At 44.5% G+C, this 20,052-nt stretch overlaps 2 protein-coding genes across 2 annotated transcripts in view; both read right to left on the bottom strand.

Annotated features, from left to right (window-relative positions):
- Window positions 1-4,315: 4,315 nt before the first annotated feature.
- On the bottom strand, window positions 4,316-13,841 carry fshr (follicle stimulating hormone receptor). Its single transcript, XM_076143556.1, has 14 exons — window positions 13,651-13,841; window positions 10,482-10,553; window positions 10,237-10,311; window positions 9,977-10,051; window positions 9,800-9,874; window positions 8,695-8,769; window positions 7,947-8,027; window positions 6,857-6,925; window positions 6,635-6,709; window positions 5,919-6,104; window positions 5,599-5,819; window positions 5,251-5,429; window positions 4,955-5,155; window positions 4,316-4,849 (listed from the first exon to the last, which is right to left on the bottom strand). The coding sequence occupies exons 1-14, from the start codon at window positions 13,839-13,841 to the stop codon at window positions 4,316-4,318; spliced, it is 2,109 nt and encodes a 702-aa protein (XP_075999671.1).
- A 4,306-nt stretch (window positions 13,842-18,147) lies between these two features.
- The window catches only part of nrxn1a (neurexin 1a), a 51,667-nt gene continuing 49,762 nt past the window's right edge, over window positions 18,148-20,052 (bottom strand). Inside the window, exon 24 of the mRNA XM_076143577.1 lies at window positions 18,148-19,676. Coding sequence (XP_075999692.1) covers window positions 19,375-19,676 — 302 coding nt within the window. The 3' untranslated portion in view covers window positions 18,148-19,374. The remainder of the gene's footprint in view (window positions 19,677-20,052) is intronic.

Below are 20,052 nucleotides of genomic sequence, written 5' to 3' on the forward strand. Positions count from 1 at the left end.
AAGCACCCACATCCCACGTTGGCATGCAGGAGGCAGTGTATCCATATCAAGTAGATGGAGTCAGACGCTGTCTTGCACCTGCAGCCTTGAAATCCTGGGTCGCCAACGTATGTGTGTGGGTGTGTACGTCTGTGTGTGTGTGTCTGTGTGTCTACATAATCCATCTGCCACATCCATCCTCCTGTTGTGAGTGGGAAAATGTTGATTGATAAGTTCTGACCCCGACATTTCTGAACATAATCTCCTTCCAAATTCTGACACACACACAGACGTTCAAAATCTCTCTGGCAGATAAAAGTGCAGCCACGTTGTTTGTCGGTTCTGTTGCGCGCATCAATCAAAACTCAGAAGAGCAGCTGTGTACTCTTGCCCCCCTCCCTCCCCGCCGCCCCACACCCACCCTGGCAGACTGAGCAGAGGGTGGGTAAGAGTCATGTTGTCCTTGAATGCGTCGGATGCTTCGAAGGACAGCGTTCCAAGATAACGCCTGCTTAACTTTGTGTCTGAGTGTTTTGGTTTCTTTCCCCTGGTACGTTTACATGAAATTCACTCGAGCAGAGAAGATACATTACATTACATTACGGTCATTTAGCAGACGCTTTTATCCAAAGGGTCTTACACTACATTACAGAGGGGGGAGCAGTTGGGGGTTCGGTGACTCGCCTAGGGGCACTTCGGCAGGGACTCGAACCGGCGAACCTCCAGTTCCCAAGAGGAAGCCCTACCGACTGAGCTACTGCCGCCCTACACAGCAAACAGCTTTATGAATGATACAAAAACCTACGGAAACATCTAATATATACAATCATATAACATGTTACACTCAACAACATTTCTTTTCACGACATCTCCTTAATCCAGAATAAGAAACAAAGTCGTGGGAAGGATTTGGATGCAGGGAGCATTAGAGCAGACCGAGCGCACGTGGAGATTATTAATTATTAAGTCCCAGTAGTGTGCTTGTTATTGAATATCACTCAATTACATGTCCTTGTTCATTTGTCTGTGCACATTACGTTGCTGTCCTGTACACCACGACTTTATTAAACAGCATCTTAAAGCACTTTGATTTGGTTTAACCTGCTGGGACACCAAACGGTTGGCATTTAGATAAGATGCTGCACAAAAGTCAATTCAATGGTGACGACATTATCTGAATTGCAATGACGAAGAGGAGAACTCAACCCATCTGGTGCACCATCCAAACAAAGCAGAATCATTATTTAGGCCAGCGAGAACGAGTGCACACGAGTCAGTGCTTTGGCTCATTTCTTGAAACAGACCGGACGTTCTCAACACTCTTGGTGCTTTTCCCAAAATAACCTGGATGGTTCAGCACAACACCATGGTTCACCTGCAAAAGCTCATATCTCTCCCAAAACAGTTCACTCATGTGTCAAAACTAAATTCCTTTCTCATATAAATAGTCAGTGCCCCCAAAATGCATCGTCCCTTTGGCATTGTGTAAGCACTGCAAGTCAAAATGTTTAGATGTTTTGTCACTTAGCCCAGTCCTTCATTGATAATGGTTACTGTACTAGTTTTTTTGTCTAGCTAACAGAATGCAATTGTGTATAAAACTGAAGATTTAAGATTTAAGATACTTTATTATTCGTCATTTTGCATGCAATTCACAGCAAATCGCATGCAATTGAAATTTATCTTGCACCCCCTCATATCACACACGCACAAACACATGCATCACAGAGGGGGTGCAGGGCAGCCATTATACGGCGCCCGTGGAGCAGTGTTAGGGGTTCGGTGCCTTGCTCAAGGGCACCTCGGCAGTGCCCTGGAGGCAAACTCTCCAGTTGTCAGTCCACTTTCTTGGTCCATACGGGACTCGAACCGGCGACCCTCCGGTTCCCAAGCTGAATCCCCTATGGACTGAGCCACTGCCGCCCAAAGGGCTGCTAACAAGATTTTACGGTAAGAGTAGCCTCTGAGGTTTGACATCACACATTGCACTCATACTGCCAAGGAAATTGTAACCAGTTTTATTCCCACACATAAAGTAACTTCCATAAATCAGAGTAAAAAGAAAATGTATACATATACATTACAGTCATTTAGCAGACGCTTTTATCTAAAGTGACTTCCAATAAGTGCGTTCAACATAGGTAGATAAAAGAACTTCAGATCACAAGAAATTAAGTGCATTTCCTTCCAAAACAGACAGCTAAGAGCATTAGCCACCTCTATCGCCTTCATTAGCAACTAGTGCTAGAGTAAGAGTGCAATAAGTTAGGTACCTAGACAAATGAGAAAAAAATAAAATAAATACTAAGAGTGCAATAAGTTAGGTACCTAGACAAATGTGAAAAAAATAAAATACCAGCATAATATACTGTAATAGAAACACATACACAAAAAACAAGGAAAATTATATGTAGCCTACAGTGCTGTAAATAAAGCACTAGTCTGCTTCACTGGTCCCTGTCCTCACCCTCCCTCTCCTGGCCACCGTCCTCGCCCTCCTGGCCATCCACACGCTGTCTGTCTGGCCACAAGTTCTAGTTTCACCTGACTGTCAATTTCTGTAATCAATTCATCAAATGTTCCAAGAGATTCATATCGTATTCATGGTATTATGTTCTTGACTAATTTTGACAATTGAACAGACTGTTGTGCATGTGATAACTTATACAATGAAACACGTGAAGCTGGAGAAAAACGTCTCTGATTCACGCTCCATCAGCACTGGTTCCCCTCAAGGCTGCGTTCTTTCCCCTCTACTCTTCTCCTTGTATACAAACAACTGCACCTCCAGTCATCAATCAGTCCAGCTCCTGAAGTTCGCGGACGACACCACCCTCATTGGACTCATCTCTGATGGGGACGAGTCTGCCTACAGGCAGGAGACTGACCGTCTGCATGGTGAATTAGTGCGGGCAGAACAATCTGGAGCTTAATGCTCTCAAAACAAAGGAGATGGTCGTGGATTTTCGACTGAACGCAGCTCCACCCTCCCCCATCATTCTGTGTGACTCCCCAGTTGACACTGTGGAGTCTTTTCGTTTCCTGGGATCCATTATATCCCAGGACCTCAAGTGGGAGCTCAACATCAGCTCCCTCACCAAAAAAGCCCAGCAAAGGATGTACTTCCTGCGGCAGCTGAAGAAGTTCAGCCTGCCAAAGACATTGATGGTGCACTTCTACTCTGCCATCATTGAGTCCATCCTCACCTCCTCCATCACCGTCTGGTTCAGCGTATCATACGCTGTGCGGAGAAGGTGATCGGCTGCAATCTGCCGTCCCTTCAGGACCTGTACGCCTCCCGGGCCCTGAAGCGGGCAGGCAAGATTCTGGCTGACCCCTCCCACCCTGGACACAAACTGTTTTTAACCCTCCCCTCTGGCAGGAGGCTGAGGTCCATCAGGACCAAAACCTCACGCCACAAATCCAGTTTCTTCCCCTCTGCAGTGGGCCTTATCAACAAGGCCCGGGTCCTCCACCGACCTCACAACTAACCTCTGCACGTTCACTTTATTTTACTTGCAGTATTCAATTTAGTTAATTTATCACAAAACCCCTGCATCTTTTTTAACACCCATTTAGCTAATTTATTTCATTTAGTGTGTTTTTTTTATTTAATTCCCGAGCTGCTAATCTTATATTTTGTCTTATATGTTGTTGTTTTATATGTTGTTTTAAATGTTGTTTCTTGTTGTCTCTCTCTTATTTGTACGCACCAAGGACCAGAGCAAATTCCTCTTAAGTGTTAACTTAACTGGCGATTAAAGCGATTCTGATTCTGAAATGATGGTGACATGTTTTGGAGAGAACAACCACTCTCCACTGAGAATCAACAATCAGTTTAGATCAACAAGATCTATTCACTTGGAAATTGTGCTAAATTTAGGCTAACTGAACTAACTGTAGGCTACCTGTACTTAATAATTTGCAAAGATGTACTGAGACATTGAGACATGTACTAAGACATTTGCAATTTGATGAAATGAATGAGAAATTCAATTCTGTTGTGAACAATTGCCAAGTGGTTTGGAGGTTTGTCCATGTTGTTTTGAGAATGTATTTTCTGTTTCGAGAAATGAGCCAAACCAATGGAGAAAAACAAATTGCTTGTATCTGTTATTGTGTTGCTTGATGTAATTCCCCCATATATCACAAGTTTACAGAGCACATTGGAGTTGAATATTGCCAAATTGGTGCAGTATCTCTGTAACACATTAAACATTAACTGTTTCTGATTGGAAGGTGTGTGTGAGGGACAGAAATAGGTTGATAGACCAGCAAAAGTGGTATGGGACAAGTCAATTCTAATTAGATTTGTTTTGGAAGATGGACACACGGGTTAGACTCTGGACTCTTGTTTTGAATCTGGACTCACTGTATTCACCAGAGAGTCCAGGGTCACATGGCTGCTTTTAGGGGGCAGCTGCTGACAGGTGGAACTCTCTGTCCGATAAATCTGCGCTCGCGTTTTAAAGAGGCCAAAACGAGCCGCCAGGAGAACAAATTCTCGCCGGAAGGTACGGGTGAAGAAGGCGTACAGGAAAGGGTTGGAGCAGGAATTGATTGGGTAAAAGAGGACCAACAGGACCTTGGCATGGGAGACTGTGATGAGTGGGAGCTTGAAGCCGGCGGAAATAGCAAAGAAGGAGATGGGAGCCATACACAGGAAGTCGGTGAAGATGAGCACTGCCATGCGCTGGGCCACGCGTGTGTCAGCGTGGGCAGGGGCCGACGAAGGGTTACGGACGGTCAGGTAGATACTAAGATAACAGCCGCACACGCAGAAGAAGGCCAACACGTTGAGGAGGAGGAGGGACACCACATAGACCTGAGACACCAGAGTCTCCACGTCCATGGGCAGGCAGATGCTCACCTGCAACACAACAACAACAAGTCAATGCAAACTCTGACACTAAGAGGGCGGGGGAACAACGAGGAGGCGTGAGGGAGTGAGGGGGAAATATAAGGGAGCATCCACCTTGCTGTAACTGCTGACTCCCGCCTTCTTCACCGCGGGCAGCAAAGCGACTACAATGGAGAAGATCCACCCTGCTGTCATGACAACGCACGCGTGTCTGAGGCGGAGTCTACGGTCCAGCCGCAGGGCGTGTGTGATAGTGTGCCAGCGCTCCAGAGCGATGGCGGTTAATGTGAACACTGACAGCTCGCTGGCAAACACCTGCAAACATGTTACATAAGCTTATAAAATGCATAACACACACTAACGCTAACATGCTTTCATACACACACACACACACACACACACACACACACCGTGAAGAATCCCGCAACGCTGCAGCCGAGGCTCATTTGCCAGTCTAACGCGTGGTTGTAATAGCATCCACGGGTGAGAATGTCTACAGTCGCTATGACGACCAGGTAGATGCCCATGCAGAGGTCAGCGAAGGCCAAGTGACACATGAGGAAACGAGGGACTGACTTAGAGGGGCTACCTGGCAGCACAAAGGAGCAGAGGAGAGAGAGAGAGAGAGAGAGAGAGAGAGATGTGACCCTGAGAGGTACAAAGCAGCAATTCATCATCAGACACATGGAGGAATGAAAGACTTCCAACAACATCAGATAACCAGAGAGGAAAACATTATAAACACAAATTAACCTTACCTAACAAGACAAGGAGCACCACTGTGTTCCCAACCAGCGCCAGGATGGAGATGATCCAGATGAGGACCCTCAGGGGGACGGTAGCCATGATGTCCTCGCAGGGGTTGAAGGCATCTGGGACGGGGCTGCAGGCGATAGAGGTGGAGTTGGAGCAATGGTCTCTGTAGAAGTGAATGTTCTCCTTCGCCATCGGGTGGGAGCACAAAGAGTTCCACCTGGACCTTAGACACGACGACAGACACAGACATTTTAAGAGACATCTGCGTAAATGAAGCAGCAGCAGGAGTAGTATGACTGCGTTGTTGTGTTGTGTTGTGTACCTGTTCCTGTGGATGTTGCGGAAGGCGCAGCAGTGTGAGGGGTAGGTGAAGTCGGCCTGGCGGAGATTGGTGAACAGCTGCACGCGAGGGAGCTCTTTCAGGTGATAGGTCGACTCGGCGATCAGCCTCCTGAGGCCGCCGAGGATAGAGTCCGGCAGTGAGCTGAGCGCCGTCTGAGAGATGTCCCTGTAAAGCACCGAGGGGTTAAACTGAGGGCAAAGGAAGCCCACATCTTAAAGGTCCAATCAGTGATTTGGTGACTGTGTAGCCTGTGACTGTGTATAACGTTAATAAATAGCCATATAGGCCTGTCAATCAAATCTCAAACCCTGACCCTTAACAAAAGCATTTCTGATAAAGTCGTTCCCCAGTTGTACCACTAGGGGGCGCTTTCCCACTGGTCACAGTTTGAGAACCACTGCACTGCTATTCTACCTGCCAGTGCCAGTAGACTGAAAGAAAAACAAAGATAATAATTCATCTTTTTTTAAATTTAGGGCACTAGATAAGAAATAACAAAAAAAATCGGAGTTTATTTTTATCTTCAATATGGCACTTTCCTTTAAAGAAATGTGTATTTATTCCGACTTATTCCGGCGGCGTGCACAGGCCACACATTGTTCATTGTTTTCTCCTACGTGCTGAGCTTATTAAGGAGTGTTGATGAGAGTGATGCATCACACAGGCAGGAGTTAGTGTGTGTTTGTCATGCTTACAGTACCACCAACTGACTGGAACCCACAAAGGCATTGGGATTGATGTAAGTAAGCTGCTTGTTTCCTTTCAAGCACCTAAGGGTGGAAGGCGGAAGGGGGGGTGGGGGGGGGGAGAGAGAGAGAGAGAGAGAGAGAGAGAGAGAGAGATATACATGTGAGCAGACTGTTTTCTTTCCTTCTTCCAAGCTTTTGTATGTAATTGTGTGTCTGCCTGTGACTCACAATCTGAACATCTTGGTGCCACTGAAGGCGTCGCTCGCCACCTCCTCGATGCCATTTCTGGAGAGCCGTCTGTCAGTGGAAGCAGGAGCCAAAATACATTCATATGGCTCCAAGTGAAAAATTAAGGATGAACTTGATGTGTTACCAAAGCTGTAACCATGACGATGAAGCTTTTTTAGTTGAATAGGTTTTTAGCTCTTGGTAATGTTTGAGCAATTCTTTCTCTGCTGAACGTGTTGACATGAGAGCAAGTAAGTTTGTTAGATAGGAACTTTGTCATGACATGACAAGGAATAAAAAATGAGTAAAGTTCAAACACCGCCTTTCTTCCTTCCTCCTTCCTTCCTTCCTTCCCTCCAGTTAATTATTAAGGTTTTGGATGTCATCACTAGTTAATGATACTATACTGATAATCATAATCATATAATGATAGATGATGATTTAGTTGTAGCAGTAGTGGAGAGCTGAATCAGATTATTATTATTATTGGGAGTAGTAGTGGTATCTTTTATTGGAAGTAATATTATTTGCATGATTACTATTATTATTACATTGCATTGCATATCAGCAATAAACCAACACAAGTGACATTTCCATTTGTTGTCTTCAAAGAGAAAAATACACTGACAATATTTTAATATAAGTAGGATTATGTAAATGATGAAATATGTAGAACAGAGGAGAACCAAATTCAAATTGACGTCACTCTGATTTACTGAGGTTCTAGCAGGTCTGCGGCTTTAAAGGAGAACGGCAAAGAGGGAAAAAAGAGAAGAGCGGTGCAGATAAAGAAGTGTTAGAGGAGGAGAAAATAGAGAAGATAGAACACCGAAAAGAGGGCAGGGAGCGTTTCAGGGAACATTCATCACTGTGCACGTAATGCCCACTTGGAGCTGTCATTGAGGGGTCTCTCTCTCTCTCTCTCTCTCTCTCTCTCTCTCTCTCTCTCTCTCTCTCTCTCTCTCTCTCTCTCTCTCTCTCTCTCTCTCTCTCTCTCTCTCTCTCTCTCTCTCTCTCTCTCTCTCTCTCTCTCTCTCTCTCTCTCTGTGTGTGTGCGTGTGTGCTTGTAAAAAAATGATGAATCACTTACATCTCCGAGATAGTTTGAGTGCAGAGGCCTCTGAAGGCATTGGCGGGGACTCTCTGTATGTGGCTGTTCTCCTGCAGGTCACTGAACACACCACGATGACAAAGTAAACACAGTGCCAACACACTGAGTAACCTGCAGACCAACAGCTGGCAGGAGCAGCAGAAAGTGATCACTCTCTGATGATTAAACCTCTTATAAACCCTCCGCCTGTGTGAAAACCCAGGACACGACTCAAAGAGAGACTTTGGAAGAAAAAAGTTTCAGCCGAGTGTAGACATGATCTGCATTCTTGATCTCTAAGGCTCCAAAGCACAAAGTGAAACTACTGGAATTACAAGCCAAACTAATGCATTTAAACATTGGAAGCAAAAAGTGAGGAATATAAGCAGCAAAAGGAATTTTAGCATCTAAAGGACTTGGCAGGAAAAGGCAAATTTACAATGTTTAATTATTAAAGCAGAGTTATAGTGTGATAGCTCGTCTGTGGTGCTTCGTTTAAGCTTTATTTGTATTGTTAGTTTAAAGGTACTTTAACAAATACCAATAATTTAATAGCAAATATATGTCATGAGATCATTCTGTGAATTACAAGAATGATTAATGTGTTAATAATCAGTACCTGTATTATATTATCATAAATGTAGTAGAGCAAAAATGTCAATATCTGTGTGTGTGTGTGTGTGTGTGTGTGTGTGTGTGTGTGTGTGTGTGTGTGTGTGTGTGTGTGTGTGTGTGTGAGTCAACCTACATCAGAAAGCTGCCTGCGACTGAGTGGATCTTGGTTAAGTTTGGGAAGCTTTCCAGTCCGGTGTTGGTAATGGTCCTGTGACAACAAACACCACACATGAATGAATCCCACACACCCCAAACACACACACAGCCTGAATCCACCGTATCAACCAAGAAAACCCTTAAAAAACATCCTGAGTTAAAAAAAAACGCCTTTTCATGACAAGAACCCTCCAGTGTGACTCAGGCAGTGATATGATGATGGTGTCGGTGAAGGATGTTTGTTCTTCAGAAAGGTTGTTTGGAGACTCTGTGTTACTCGCTGCTCTTATTAAGACATAAGCTTGTTTTTGTCCCTGGTTTTTGTAGTGTATGTATTAAAGCATAAATGAGACAAACCTAAAGGTTCTGAGTTGAATTATTAACATTAATATCCTCAAATCGGTGTTTTAAAGTGAGAAATGGACTTTTGGCAATTGTTGATGAATGGTCGTGTCATGCAGTTGCTTTCTGTTTGTCTCCTATTTGTCCGGCAATGCTACTGAAATAAAATGGAAAATGGAAACTCCACAAACGGGTCAAATACAACAATTACTCATCCTTTAAACTCTTTATAAGTTCAGTCTTGCTGGTTTGGTCATTTTAGGCTAAAACGTACTTTGCTCTCCAGAGGCCAGACGTGACTTTTCATGTCCCTTTTAGAGCGTCTGAGTTCATTAAAAAGTGATGTCCGTGTCTCCTTGGGGGCCTTCAGAAGCTCCACTGCCACCCGTGACCTATTTTAACTTTGTATCAACACTAAAAATAAGAATTTAAAAAAGTCTTCAGATGGTTATTTAGTCTCGCCCGAGATCATTTCATCCATCTGCACTAGATTATCAGACCCATGACACATTAACGTCATCAACATTGAGCTCTAAAAGTCCTTAACTCCACCTTTAAATGGCTCATATCTTGAATTTGTAACATTTATTTTCTTAAGGTCAGATCAATTGAATTATTAGTAAGTATATACGTTTTCGTTGTCGGATTGTATTAAGTTGTGGCTCCGTTCAATCTTATTCTGTCGTTTTTGCTCACAGATGTTGTTACTTTGTACTAGATGCACTTTTAAAGGTACTCACAGGTACTGTAGTCCCGCCATGTCCCTGAACGCGTCTGGATGGATGTGTGTCAGGTGTTTAGCCTTGGTTATTGTTCTGAAAGACACACAAACTGCCACATAAATAAACAATACACACACACAGGCTCTGTCCTCACAGTGATGAATGAACGGTGTGTTTCCTGACAGCCGTACTCACAACTCGACCAGCTCAGGGAGATTGGAGAAAGCGAAAGCGCCGATGCTCTCCAACGCGCCGTTCTCTGAGATGTAACTGAGAAGAAACACAGCAGAGTGTGTCCATGATTTTTTCTGTGACAGATAATTAAAGAAAAATAGATTGTGTGACTCCCAACACACTCCCTCCCACACCGTTTGGGTGTCGGAGTTTGCAGCTCTTCTTGTTCCATATCAAAGACTAAACACACAGCAGCAAGTTGGGATGATGTGCATAGTTACATATCAGTGAGCTCGGGGAGGTCGGCAAAGGCGAAGTCGTCAATTCTGTCCAACATGTCGTTCTGTGAAATGGATCTGAGGGAATAAAGGGGTGTTTCCAGGTTTAGACTTGTACAGGAGTGGAGAGGGAGAAGAGGGAGAATGGAAGAGTGGAGCTATGTTTGGTTGATCTCTATATCTTCTGTGTTTTGACCTCCTCGGGTCATTACATCGATATCAAAGAATAAACATGGACACACACTCACAGTCTGCTGAGGTGCAGCAGGCCGGCGAAGGCTCTGGGGGGAATCGTTCGGATCTGCGTCTCCCTTACTTTCCTGTCCGTGCAGAGAAAAGACACAAAACTCAAATCATTGCTGGAACAACTTCTGCGGCCGTGTGTTTGTTTTTGTTTTTTTCTTTTGCAATTTGTTTTTATTGAAGCAGACATTGTACATGACATTGTGCATACAAGTGTAGGATATTTTGGAGATCGTTTTTTTATAGAGAAAGAGGGGAAAGAGGAGAGAGAGAGAGAGAAGAGAGGAAGGTTGTGATATCCCTACTGTTGTTGAACTTTATACGTAGATCCTGAGGTAGAGTACAAGTGGACTGGAGTTGCAATGATGTCATGGGGTACATAGAGAACTTACAGGATGATGTCAAACAGCAATGTTGGCTAGTACATATCGCATCATAGGTTGTGATAGAGAGAGATAGTGAAGCACCATTTAGATAGTTAGCATTTTTGGATCGGAACAGAACAGATGAGAATGCACATGATGCCTCCTGGGAGATCACCATACCTCTTGGGAACAGTTCCTACTTCTGCAACAAAGTATGTGGCAGAAGTAGAGACTGTGTGTGTACGTGTGTGTGTGTGTGTCTGTGCTGCATCTGTTTGTATGCTTTTGTGCATGTGTGTGTGTGTTTCAGAGATGTGTTTGTATTCTTGTGCACGTTTATGAGATCCTAATCTCTCTCTCTCTCTCTCTCTCCCCCTCTCCCCCCCTCCCACTCTCCTGTGTCAGGGCCCATCTTTGCTCCTAACCTTGAGATTCCTTCAAAATGTTTCAAGCACCAAAACAACAAGTTAGTGTTCACTCCGAGTCACGATCCCCTCTCTTTTTTGACAGATCTGACTCACAGAACACATTTCGGGGGCAAAACATCCAAACTTTGTCCGACACTTTTAACGACACCTTTGGAAAGTTAGAGGAGAAGTTTGGAGCCAAGATCCCCAGAACATGCACAGCCTTCTTAAAAGTGGCTGATTTCAGTTTGGTTACACAGTGGCAAAGCGGGGGAGAGAGAGGCAGATGTGCGCTGCATGCTTTTCCCACAGTCAATGAAGTCTGAATCAAATCAGCACCGCTATGTTTGGTGCAACATGAAACAAAACAAGTCCAAATAAAGAACACCGCTCCTCATGATAATACAATTTTATCTACATCAGTGGTTCTTAACCTTATCTGAGGTACTGAACCCTGCAAGCTTCATCAGTGCATTCACCGAACCCTTTGTAATTAGAAAAATAAAACATATATATATATTCTTCAAAACTTAGGTATATATGTTATCAGTGCATCAGTTGCACACAAAATCACTGTGTTCAAAGAAGAAAACCAACAAACATGAATTTCACACAAAACCATAACTCAATGATTATTTACTGCAAATCAATGTGACTTTTGCTGTTGCCTTTTAGATACAAGTTGAGAAATGCGCGGCTTCACCTTGGGAAGTGCCACTCTCATATCATTTTCGCAACAGAGTCTGTTCCTTTTCTTAGTGTTCATGTCTGCCATCCTCGAAAAGGATTGCTTGCAAAGATACATTGCAACAAACGGTGTGACTATCTCAAGGGCTTTCTCAGCAATAACAGGGTATGGTACAATTTTGGTGACGTTGAGGGCGTTGTTGTGATGATGAGTTGCTGTTGAAGCTGGCTCTGCTGAAGTTCAATGATTATGTCGAGGTATTCAGCGTTGACATCTGCTGTTGCAACACTAAACGTGAGCGGCTGTCCCACCCATGCTGGATATGACTCTGTTCTGTTCTTTACAATTTTAATAAAACACTTTTTGTTTTTACGACATATTGCGCCGAAGGCCCACTATGTTGAAACAACTCTCCCTCTGTTGTATTTCCTTCTGGCTATCACCGTCTCATCAATCTCCACTTTTTTGCTGGGACCTCCAATTTTAGTTACCTGATCATCATTGTTTTGAACAAGGAGGTCCTGAAGAAACTGTGACCAGTCAGTAAGTGTACTTGGGTTTTACATTCAGCTCAATGGCCAGCATTTTTGAAGGGGCATTATGAGCCTATAGAAAAGTAAACAAAAGCAAGGTGTCTAAACGGGGTGAAGAACCCTCAACTTCTCTCCAATATTGCAATTGACTTTGGGTAGTAATTTGTCTAATGTTTGATTTTGTTGAGTTCACTTATAGCCCTTACAAAGAAGCTGTGTTTCAGTCTGGTGGTGCGCGTGTTCAGTGATCTGTATCGCCTTCCAGGGGGTAACAGACAGAACAGGGAAGCCGCCTCTTTGTTGGTATTTTTCCACATGGCTCCTCACATTCACTTCCGTGGCCATATAAGGCAGTTGGGCCCCGGTCGCGAGCATTATCGGCCTAGCTCTCATTTCCCGTTATTCTGCATTCTGACGGTTTTAAACTTGCTACATTTATTCACTTGCTACATTTACCTGCGTAGGCACAGCTGTGGTCTGTTATCACTCTTTTGTCTAGACTATTCTCTGCTCCGTTGCCTAGCTGCCGTCCCGCCTGCGTGACCCCTCTTTAAAGCATTACACACACACATACAGTTGTTGCTCACCCTGCTACTGGTAGCTTTTGCATTCACACATATATGATCATCTTTATTAATCCCACACCCTGCGTGGCAACGAGTCTTAAAAATGTCTTGCATCCTTGGATTGTTGGGCTTTGACGGACAGAATAGTGGAACTTCATGTCAAGAAAGTGGTCCAACATTACATCTACACTGGCCCCCATGCTTATTCTGGCACTCAGCATGGCTCATAAACACAGAAAACAAATGTCAAAGGTTTTTGACAATGTTTGTTTTTCTCCAATAATCCTCAATCCATACACAATTGAACTGGACACAAATAGGATTTGACATAGTCGTAAAAAATCAAAGATGGATGTTGTTTTATTTACTAGGGTGGGATGAAACCATTTTTTTACCATTTTTAATCTAACACGGCGAAGAAAAATTGTGTGTTGCCAAATTGTCGGCAGTCAATTGCTAGTGTGAACCGAACTCTGCCGAACCCCTGAGAATGACTCACCCAACCCCTGGATTCAATCGAACCCATGTTAAGAACCACTGATCTACATAGTTTCTAATTTTGTTTCAGTGCTGATTTAACAACAATTGTGTGTGTGTGTGTGTGTGTGTACTCACAGGCATTGTGTGTCGCTGGGGATGTTGGAGGGAATCTCTGTCATCATGATGCCCACCTCGTAGCAGTTTAGGGTTCGTTTCACCAAGCGGGTCACTTCCCCCGGTCCGAGCTCCGTGTCTGAGCCAAGAACCGAGGCCGATAACTTCTGCATCATCGCAATCATCCTCATCATCGCCATCGTCATCGTCATTCTCAGTCTCATCTTCTACTTTCTTTAGTTTTTCCTTCTTTATCCTCTGGGCTTGCTTCTATTATTCTGTCTCTTCTTCTTCTGATTTTATGCTTGCAGGCCTTTCATGAGAGCCCACACTTCTCCTTGGATGCAAATCTTTTTTGGCTTGTCCGTCCCTCTGTCCACTATCGGTTCACCACCAGGTCCGACACACAAGGACGAGGTGCTTAGGCTGTCTCTGCTATGTAATGACGAAGGTGGAGGCGTGTGAAAAGCTTTTAGGGTGTTTGAGGCTGTAGGAGGTCTCTAGTGGGATGTGTGTGTGTGTGTGTGTGTGTGTGTGTGTGTGTGTGTGTGTGTGTGACAAACCAGCAGTCAGAGATCATAATAGTACCAAGATAAACACATTTTTCTGATTTGACAGAAGTACAAACCGCTGCCTGTCTTACAATCTGGAAGCAAAGTTAATCACATCAAGCACTAAACTGCACACACAGACACACAGACAGGTCACAGCAGGAACATGGACCCATGTAACACAACACTCACAGTTCGGGGCCACATTCAACCCAATTTAGATTCAAGTGGGCTGGATTAGTAAAATCATAGCATGATAACCTATAAATGGGTGTAAATGGACAAGTTTTGTGCAAAGTACAGGTTCATATTCCATATGTTTACTTTTATTTAACTATCTTTTTACAAAACATACCTAAAATGTCTTAAGTCAGTGGTTACCAAACTTTTTCTGCAGGAAAAAAACAACAAAACAACTTGTATGATTTTAAATGTATATACATTTCCACATCTGTGTAGAAATGTGAACTGAACTGACTCACTATCTCCAAAAAAAGTCTTGGGGGAACAGAGTTTAACTCTGCCTGGACAGTTACAATTTGATTTCACTGACAACAATACAGGATAATAATTAATAATAATGAGACAGAAATTATAATAAATAACAGAAGTAAAAGGCAAAATATTCAAAGACATTTCCAGAACAAACACGCGGCATTTACTGAAAAGTACAAAGCAGGAAATGAACGAAAAAGAGCGATTTGGATACTGCGGTGGAAAGCTGGGGAGAGCAAATCGATCAAGAAGATCAATTTGAGAAGAATGTAAGGCACGGAGAGCCGCTCACGATTCATGAGATTACGGAGATTACATGAAGGAGTTATTTACGAAAATCTCAGAGAATCCAATCTCGGTAAATAACCTGTGTTGAGCGCTGATCTGACGTGGAAACGCTGCATTTAAGTATCGGGATGCCGTCCCTTCGTAGGACGCAAAATCGACATGCATTGTGGGAAATTAAGTTTATGGACAATTTAGGTTAAAAGCTCTTTGCTCTCGCGGGCCACATGAAATGACTTGGCGGGCCGGTTTGGCCCGAGGGCCTTGAGTTTGACACCTGTGGTTTAAACGATTATCACTTTGGTACAGAACACAATATTATTATTTATTAAATCTACAACCCGCCTTTGCAGGGGACTGGCTGTTACTTTGTTTCCTTCTCACCACATCTCCTTGTTCTCATTAAGAACAAGGAGATTCTTTCCTTTTTCTTTTCTCTCTCTGTATGAAAATAATCTCCAAAATGTTTCATAACCACATGCTCAATGTTAGTTTATTTAACATAAACATATTAATAAAGTAATTGTTGCTTGTAATTTTCTTATTCAATACTAAATGAAATCTTTAAGAGTAAGAAATATAAATGATCTGTTTTGTCTTCCGTTCATTAGCAATGACCTGCAGTTCACATAATATTCTCTTTTGTCTCTTTCTGCAAAGCACACACACACGGCAACAGTAACGAAAGCTGCAAGGACACTGCACATTCACACACACACGCACACACTCCTACTTACGCCCGTGACAAACAACGTTGTGTGACATTTCTTCTTTGTGTGCCCTTTTATTAGCTTCGATTCACGCTCTAGTCTCTCGTATGAGTGTGTGGAGCTGTGGGACCTTTGTGTGGAGGAATAGAAATCTTTGTGATTTATGCCTCCTGCAGGATGAAAAACCTCAGCCTTGAGCTCCTAACGTGACTATACACACACACACACACACACACACACACAGTCTCCCACAGTTTTGCTTACACACATAGGAAAGAAAGCTGGAGAGAGAGACAGGCAGACAGACAGATAACTGCAGGTGCACAGACAAAGGAGAGGAGATGAAGGTATGAGGAGGCATCTTTCTTTGTGTGTGTGTGTGTGCGCTGATAGACGATATGAACTTGTAGATTAATGGGACTGTTGCTGTGTCTGCTGCACCTGTGCAGAGGAGGTGTTGATCAAAGTGCTGCAGAATACATCTGGATTTACACATCGTCCCGTTTATCTGTAAATGTCAGAGGTGGAGAAACACGAGATATCTGACTGACCACTGCTGAGCGACGGGGTTGTTTCTCATTTGGCCTATAAATATGAGCAGGGCTGTATCTCTATCTGTGCTCCGACTTGGCTGTGGTCAAGGACAGAGCCCAGGCAGATGGCTGCAGCCTAACAAGCCCTCTGTTGAGTACAGACTGCAAAGAAATACACAGAGAGAATGAAAGAGAGAAAGATGATGTCAGGCTGAGGTTGAAGAAGAGTGAGAGAGAGAGAGAGAGAGAGAGAGAGAGAATAATACAGAGAGACTCGAGAGGCCTTTGTTGAAACTCTTGAGCTCTTCTCACCCGAGCTCTGCAGTCTCAGGGAGCTTTCATCCTGCAAACAGCAACTCTGCAGAGACCTATTGCGATGGCTGCACCGAGTCACACTGGTGTGTGTACGTGTGTGTGTGTCGTCCCGGTTAGACAGGGTTAAGCTCTTGCAAGAACAGGTGCTGCTTTCAATGCTTTGATGAGGTAAAAAGAAAAGAGAACGTCGCTTCTGACATTTCACACTCAATCTTCCCTCCTGGGCTCTGGATGAAACCAGCGCAGTACCGGGGTCCGCCACCAGGAGGGGGCAAAAACCATCACACCAAAGCACTCCAGGCTCACTTGGGTAATATTTTATTTACTCATTAATCTTCAAAACTATTTTTCATAATAAATTTCCACTTTATGTTCATCAAAGAACTGTAACAATAAAAATAAAAGTAAATACTGTAGAAAAATTGTACATATAGAAAATAAACATGGTTAATGAACACCTAGATGTTGAATCCCATTGGTTCAGACGGCTCCTTTGTTTCAGATGGCAACACAGAGAGAAAGGGGAAAAGAAAGAGATAGTGATCGGAAGAACTGGTAGGGCACATAGAGGAGGAAAGTGAACAAGGAGGAAACAAGAGCAGGGGAAGGGGAGGAAGTCAAAAATGTCAGTTAAGGATTAAGAGGAGGAAGGAAATGTTAAATGAATCCTGCCATCACACCTGGAGATCACCCACACAGTCTTTATCTGGTCCTCGCTGGCTCTGTTCCACTTTGCATGCATCTGATTGGTTGGTTAGATTGGCTGGAAAGAACAGGATGCTCTGGCTCACGGCACAGTTTGTACTGGTAAATCCCGAGGCTACGGCCTTGAGCTGTAGACGGCTCAAACGCTACAAAGTCCGTAGACTCTCGACCCCCCAGGACGCGCCGGCGACCCGTCCTTCTGCCTGGGATCGTTCATGTCATGTGCGTCAATGAATATAATTAATCAATTTGCGTGAAGACGGCGGGCGAGAGAGAGAGAGAGGAAGAGAGAAGGGAGTGTTTACAAAATCAAAGCAACTCAAAATTCCCATACGGCCAATGGCATCATGAACTGGACATCTCTATCTATTAGCAACACATGGTAACATTTACTTTGTTCTGTTTTTGATTCTTTTCCCCTCACGTGGTTTTTGCTATAAAAAGGTGGTGGGCTTAGAGCAGGTGTAGCGGGCGTCGGTCTGCGGGACATCAGGCTAGAAAACAGGGCGTGGGCCCGGAGTGAGACAGCAGACCCCTGCGGGACGCCCATGTCCCATCCCCCTCCCCTCCCAAAGCCACCACCTCCTCTGGGACTTTTTGGCGGGACACACTCCACAGCACAGCTCAGAGACTTCGGGGCATGCAGCACAACTCGAGACGGTCGCACTCGGGTCGGCGAGTGTGTTTTTGGAAACGGAGAGTGGATTCCAATGCGTTTAAAATCGTGTTTGAAATCCCACAGACTGGAAACCGTATGAAGTGTGTGTGTGTGTGTTTTAGGAATACTTCAAGCCGAGGTGGTGAGTTGATGACGGTGGCGTAACCTCTGGAGTTTCAACTCAGTATAAATCACACGGAGTAAGATAATTCACGTGCAATAGGACACCCACCCCCCCCCCCCCCCCCCCCACCCCCCCCTCCCCCAAAGCGTCTATACTGCCCAAATGTTCTTCATATTCATCATTTTCAATGCTATAACAATTATCATAATGTCATTTGTCACCATCGTCTTCTTGTATTAATCAACATCTTCCGAGTTCAGTTATGAAGATATGGTCTTTAGCATTGCGGGTGTACATGGATACTTCTTTATGCGTCAGTGTGTGTGTGTGTGTGTAAGTGTTCTGTCTGTGTGTGTGTGTGTGTGTGTGTGTGTGTGTGTGACACCGCAGTCATTTGGGACTGGCTGTCTGTAGGTAGCATCTGAAGTCTCAAGTTTCCTGTCCAGGGAAATATTTCTCAGTTTTTTTTCGCTGATTCCGCCTCTGTGATTTGTTGGGCGTCGTAAAACATCGACTCTGCAGCAGTGACGCGGCGGCCGCGGCGCAGAGCAACAACCGCAGCTCGTCCCATCACTCATCTTAACGGCACCAGCCCTTCCTCTGCCTATTCCTTCATATTTCACCTTTTTTTTTTTATGGCTACACCCTGATTTTCCCTCCGGCGTGCCGCTCGGGAGTTTGGCGCTTCGGACCGCTCGGTGTGCTTCTTCTCCTCAGGGTTTTTCGTTTCGTGGAGTCCTGTGGGCGAACAGGCAGGAAGGCCGAGAAGCTTGGAAGAGTCACTCTGTGCTTCTCTTGGTGCTTTTTTTTTTGTACATGGTCTTTGTTCTGTTGGACCGGGCGTCATTCAGCGCTCAAGACAAAGCCTGCCCGTGTGCTTCGCTTTAAGTCTCTCACCAACCTCTTCCAGTCCGACGCCAGAGGTCCGACTTTGGCAGGGGTGTGACTGGTCTTGTTAAACTGGCTGACCCCTAAATGGTGCTTCACTGGGAGTTGAACTGGTGCTTCTTTAATCATTGGAATGGTGTTTATGTTCATAAAATGAGCCTCTAAGAGAGACTCTGTTCATTGGTAAATACTGTACAATAGAGGTCCATGCCCATAGGCCTGTCTGTCTGTGTGTGTGTGTGTGTGTGTGTGTGTTTGTGCTTAAACGTGTGTGCGTGTTTGTGTGTATGTGTGCGTATGTGCTTGACTCTGTATATGAGTGTTTGTGCTTGCCAGCGTGTGTGATTATTGGAGAGTAAACATTATCAGCATGTCTGTGTGCATGTGTGTATTTTTTGGAGAATATATCTATTTATGTACATATACCGTTAAATATAAAGGTGTATGCGTATATGTCTGTGTGTTTGGACGTCGTTCCGCCTCAGACATAGTACTCCTTGTCCTTGTTCTTCTTGTTCTTGGAGATCTTGGTGATGCCCAGGGGTTTGTCCTTGGCGCTGCCGTTGGGTTGCGTGGCCGAGTTGCTGATGTAGTTGCGGCTCTCGTCCACGTGGTACGAGCCTTCGTCGCGGTTCCGGTACTTGTACATGGCGTAGAGCAGGATGAGGATGCAGAGGGCGGCGGCCGCCACGATGCCCACCACCATGCCCGTGGTGCTGCTGCTCTCTCTCACCACCTCGGACGGCCCGGGGAATACCTTCACCTCGGGCAGCGGAGGGCGAGCTGAGAGAGGAGCGGGAACATGTGATCTTACATCAAAACACATGCATTATTAACTCGGCTAACATGTACTGTGGGGGGAGGGAATACATCCTTATGATAAATGATTTGACATGTATTTTGCATATGGCTACATGCAGAGGAAGGCCACAGGGCAGAAGCTGCTTCTCCTATCACGTAAACGTATAAACAGGACATTACACAGAGGTGGGCAGACGGGTAGAGCACAGGTGAGCAGTAAATCCATTTATATGACATACTTTACTACTCTAAGACATACGACAGGAAGAGGCGTGCTACAGTGACGCACGACATTACAATAAATTATTGTTGGGCAGCATGGAAATGAGGAAAACAGGGCAGGAAGAGAAAGTAATGG

The sequence above is a fragment of the Genypterus blacodes genome, unplaced genomic scaffold, assembly GCF_046128005.1.
Source record: "Genypterus blacodes isolate CSIRO-AG114 ecotype Tasmania unplaced genomic scaffold, CSIRO-AGI_Gbla_v1 ptg000026l_1, whole genome shotgun sequence".
Lineage (NCBI taxonomy): Eukaryota > Metazoa > Chordata > Actinopteri > Ophidiiformes > Ophidiidae > Genypterus > Genypterus blacodes.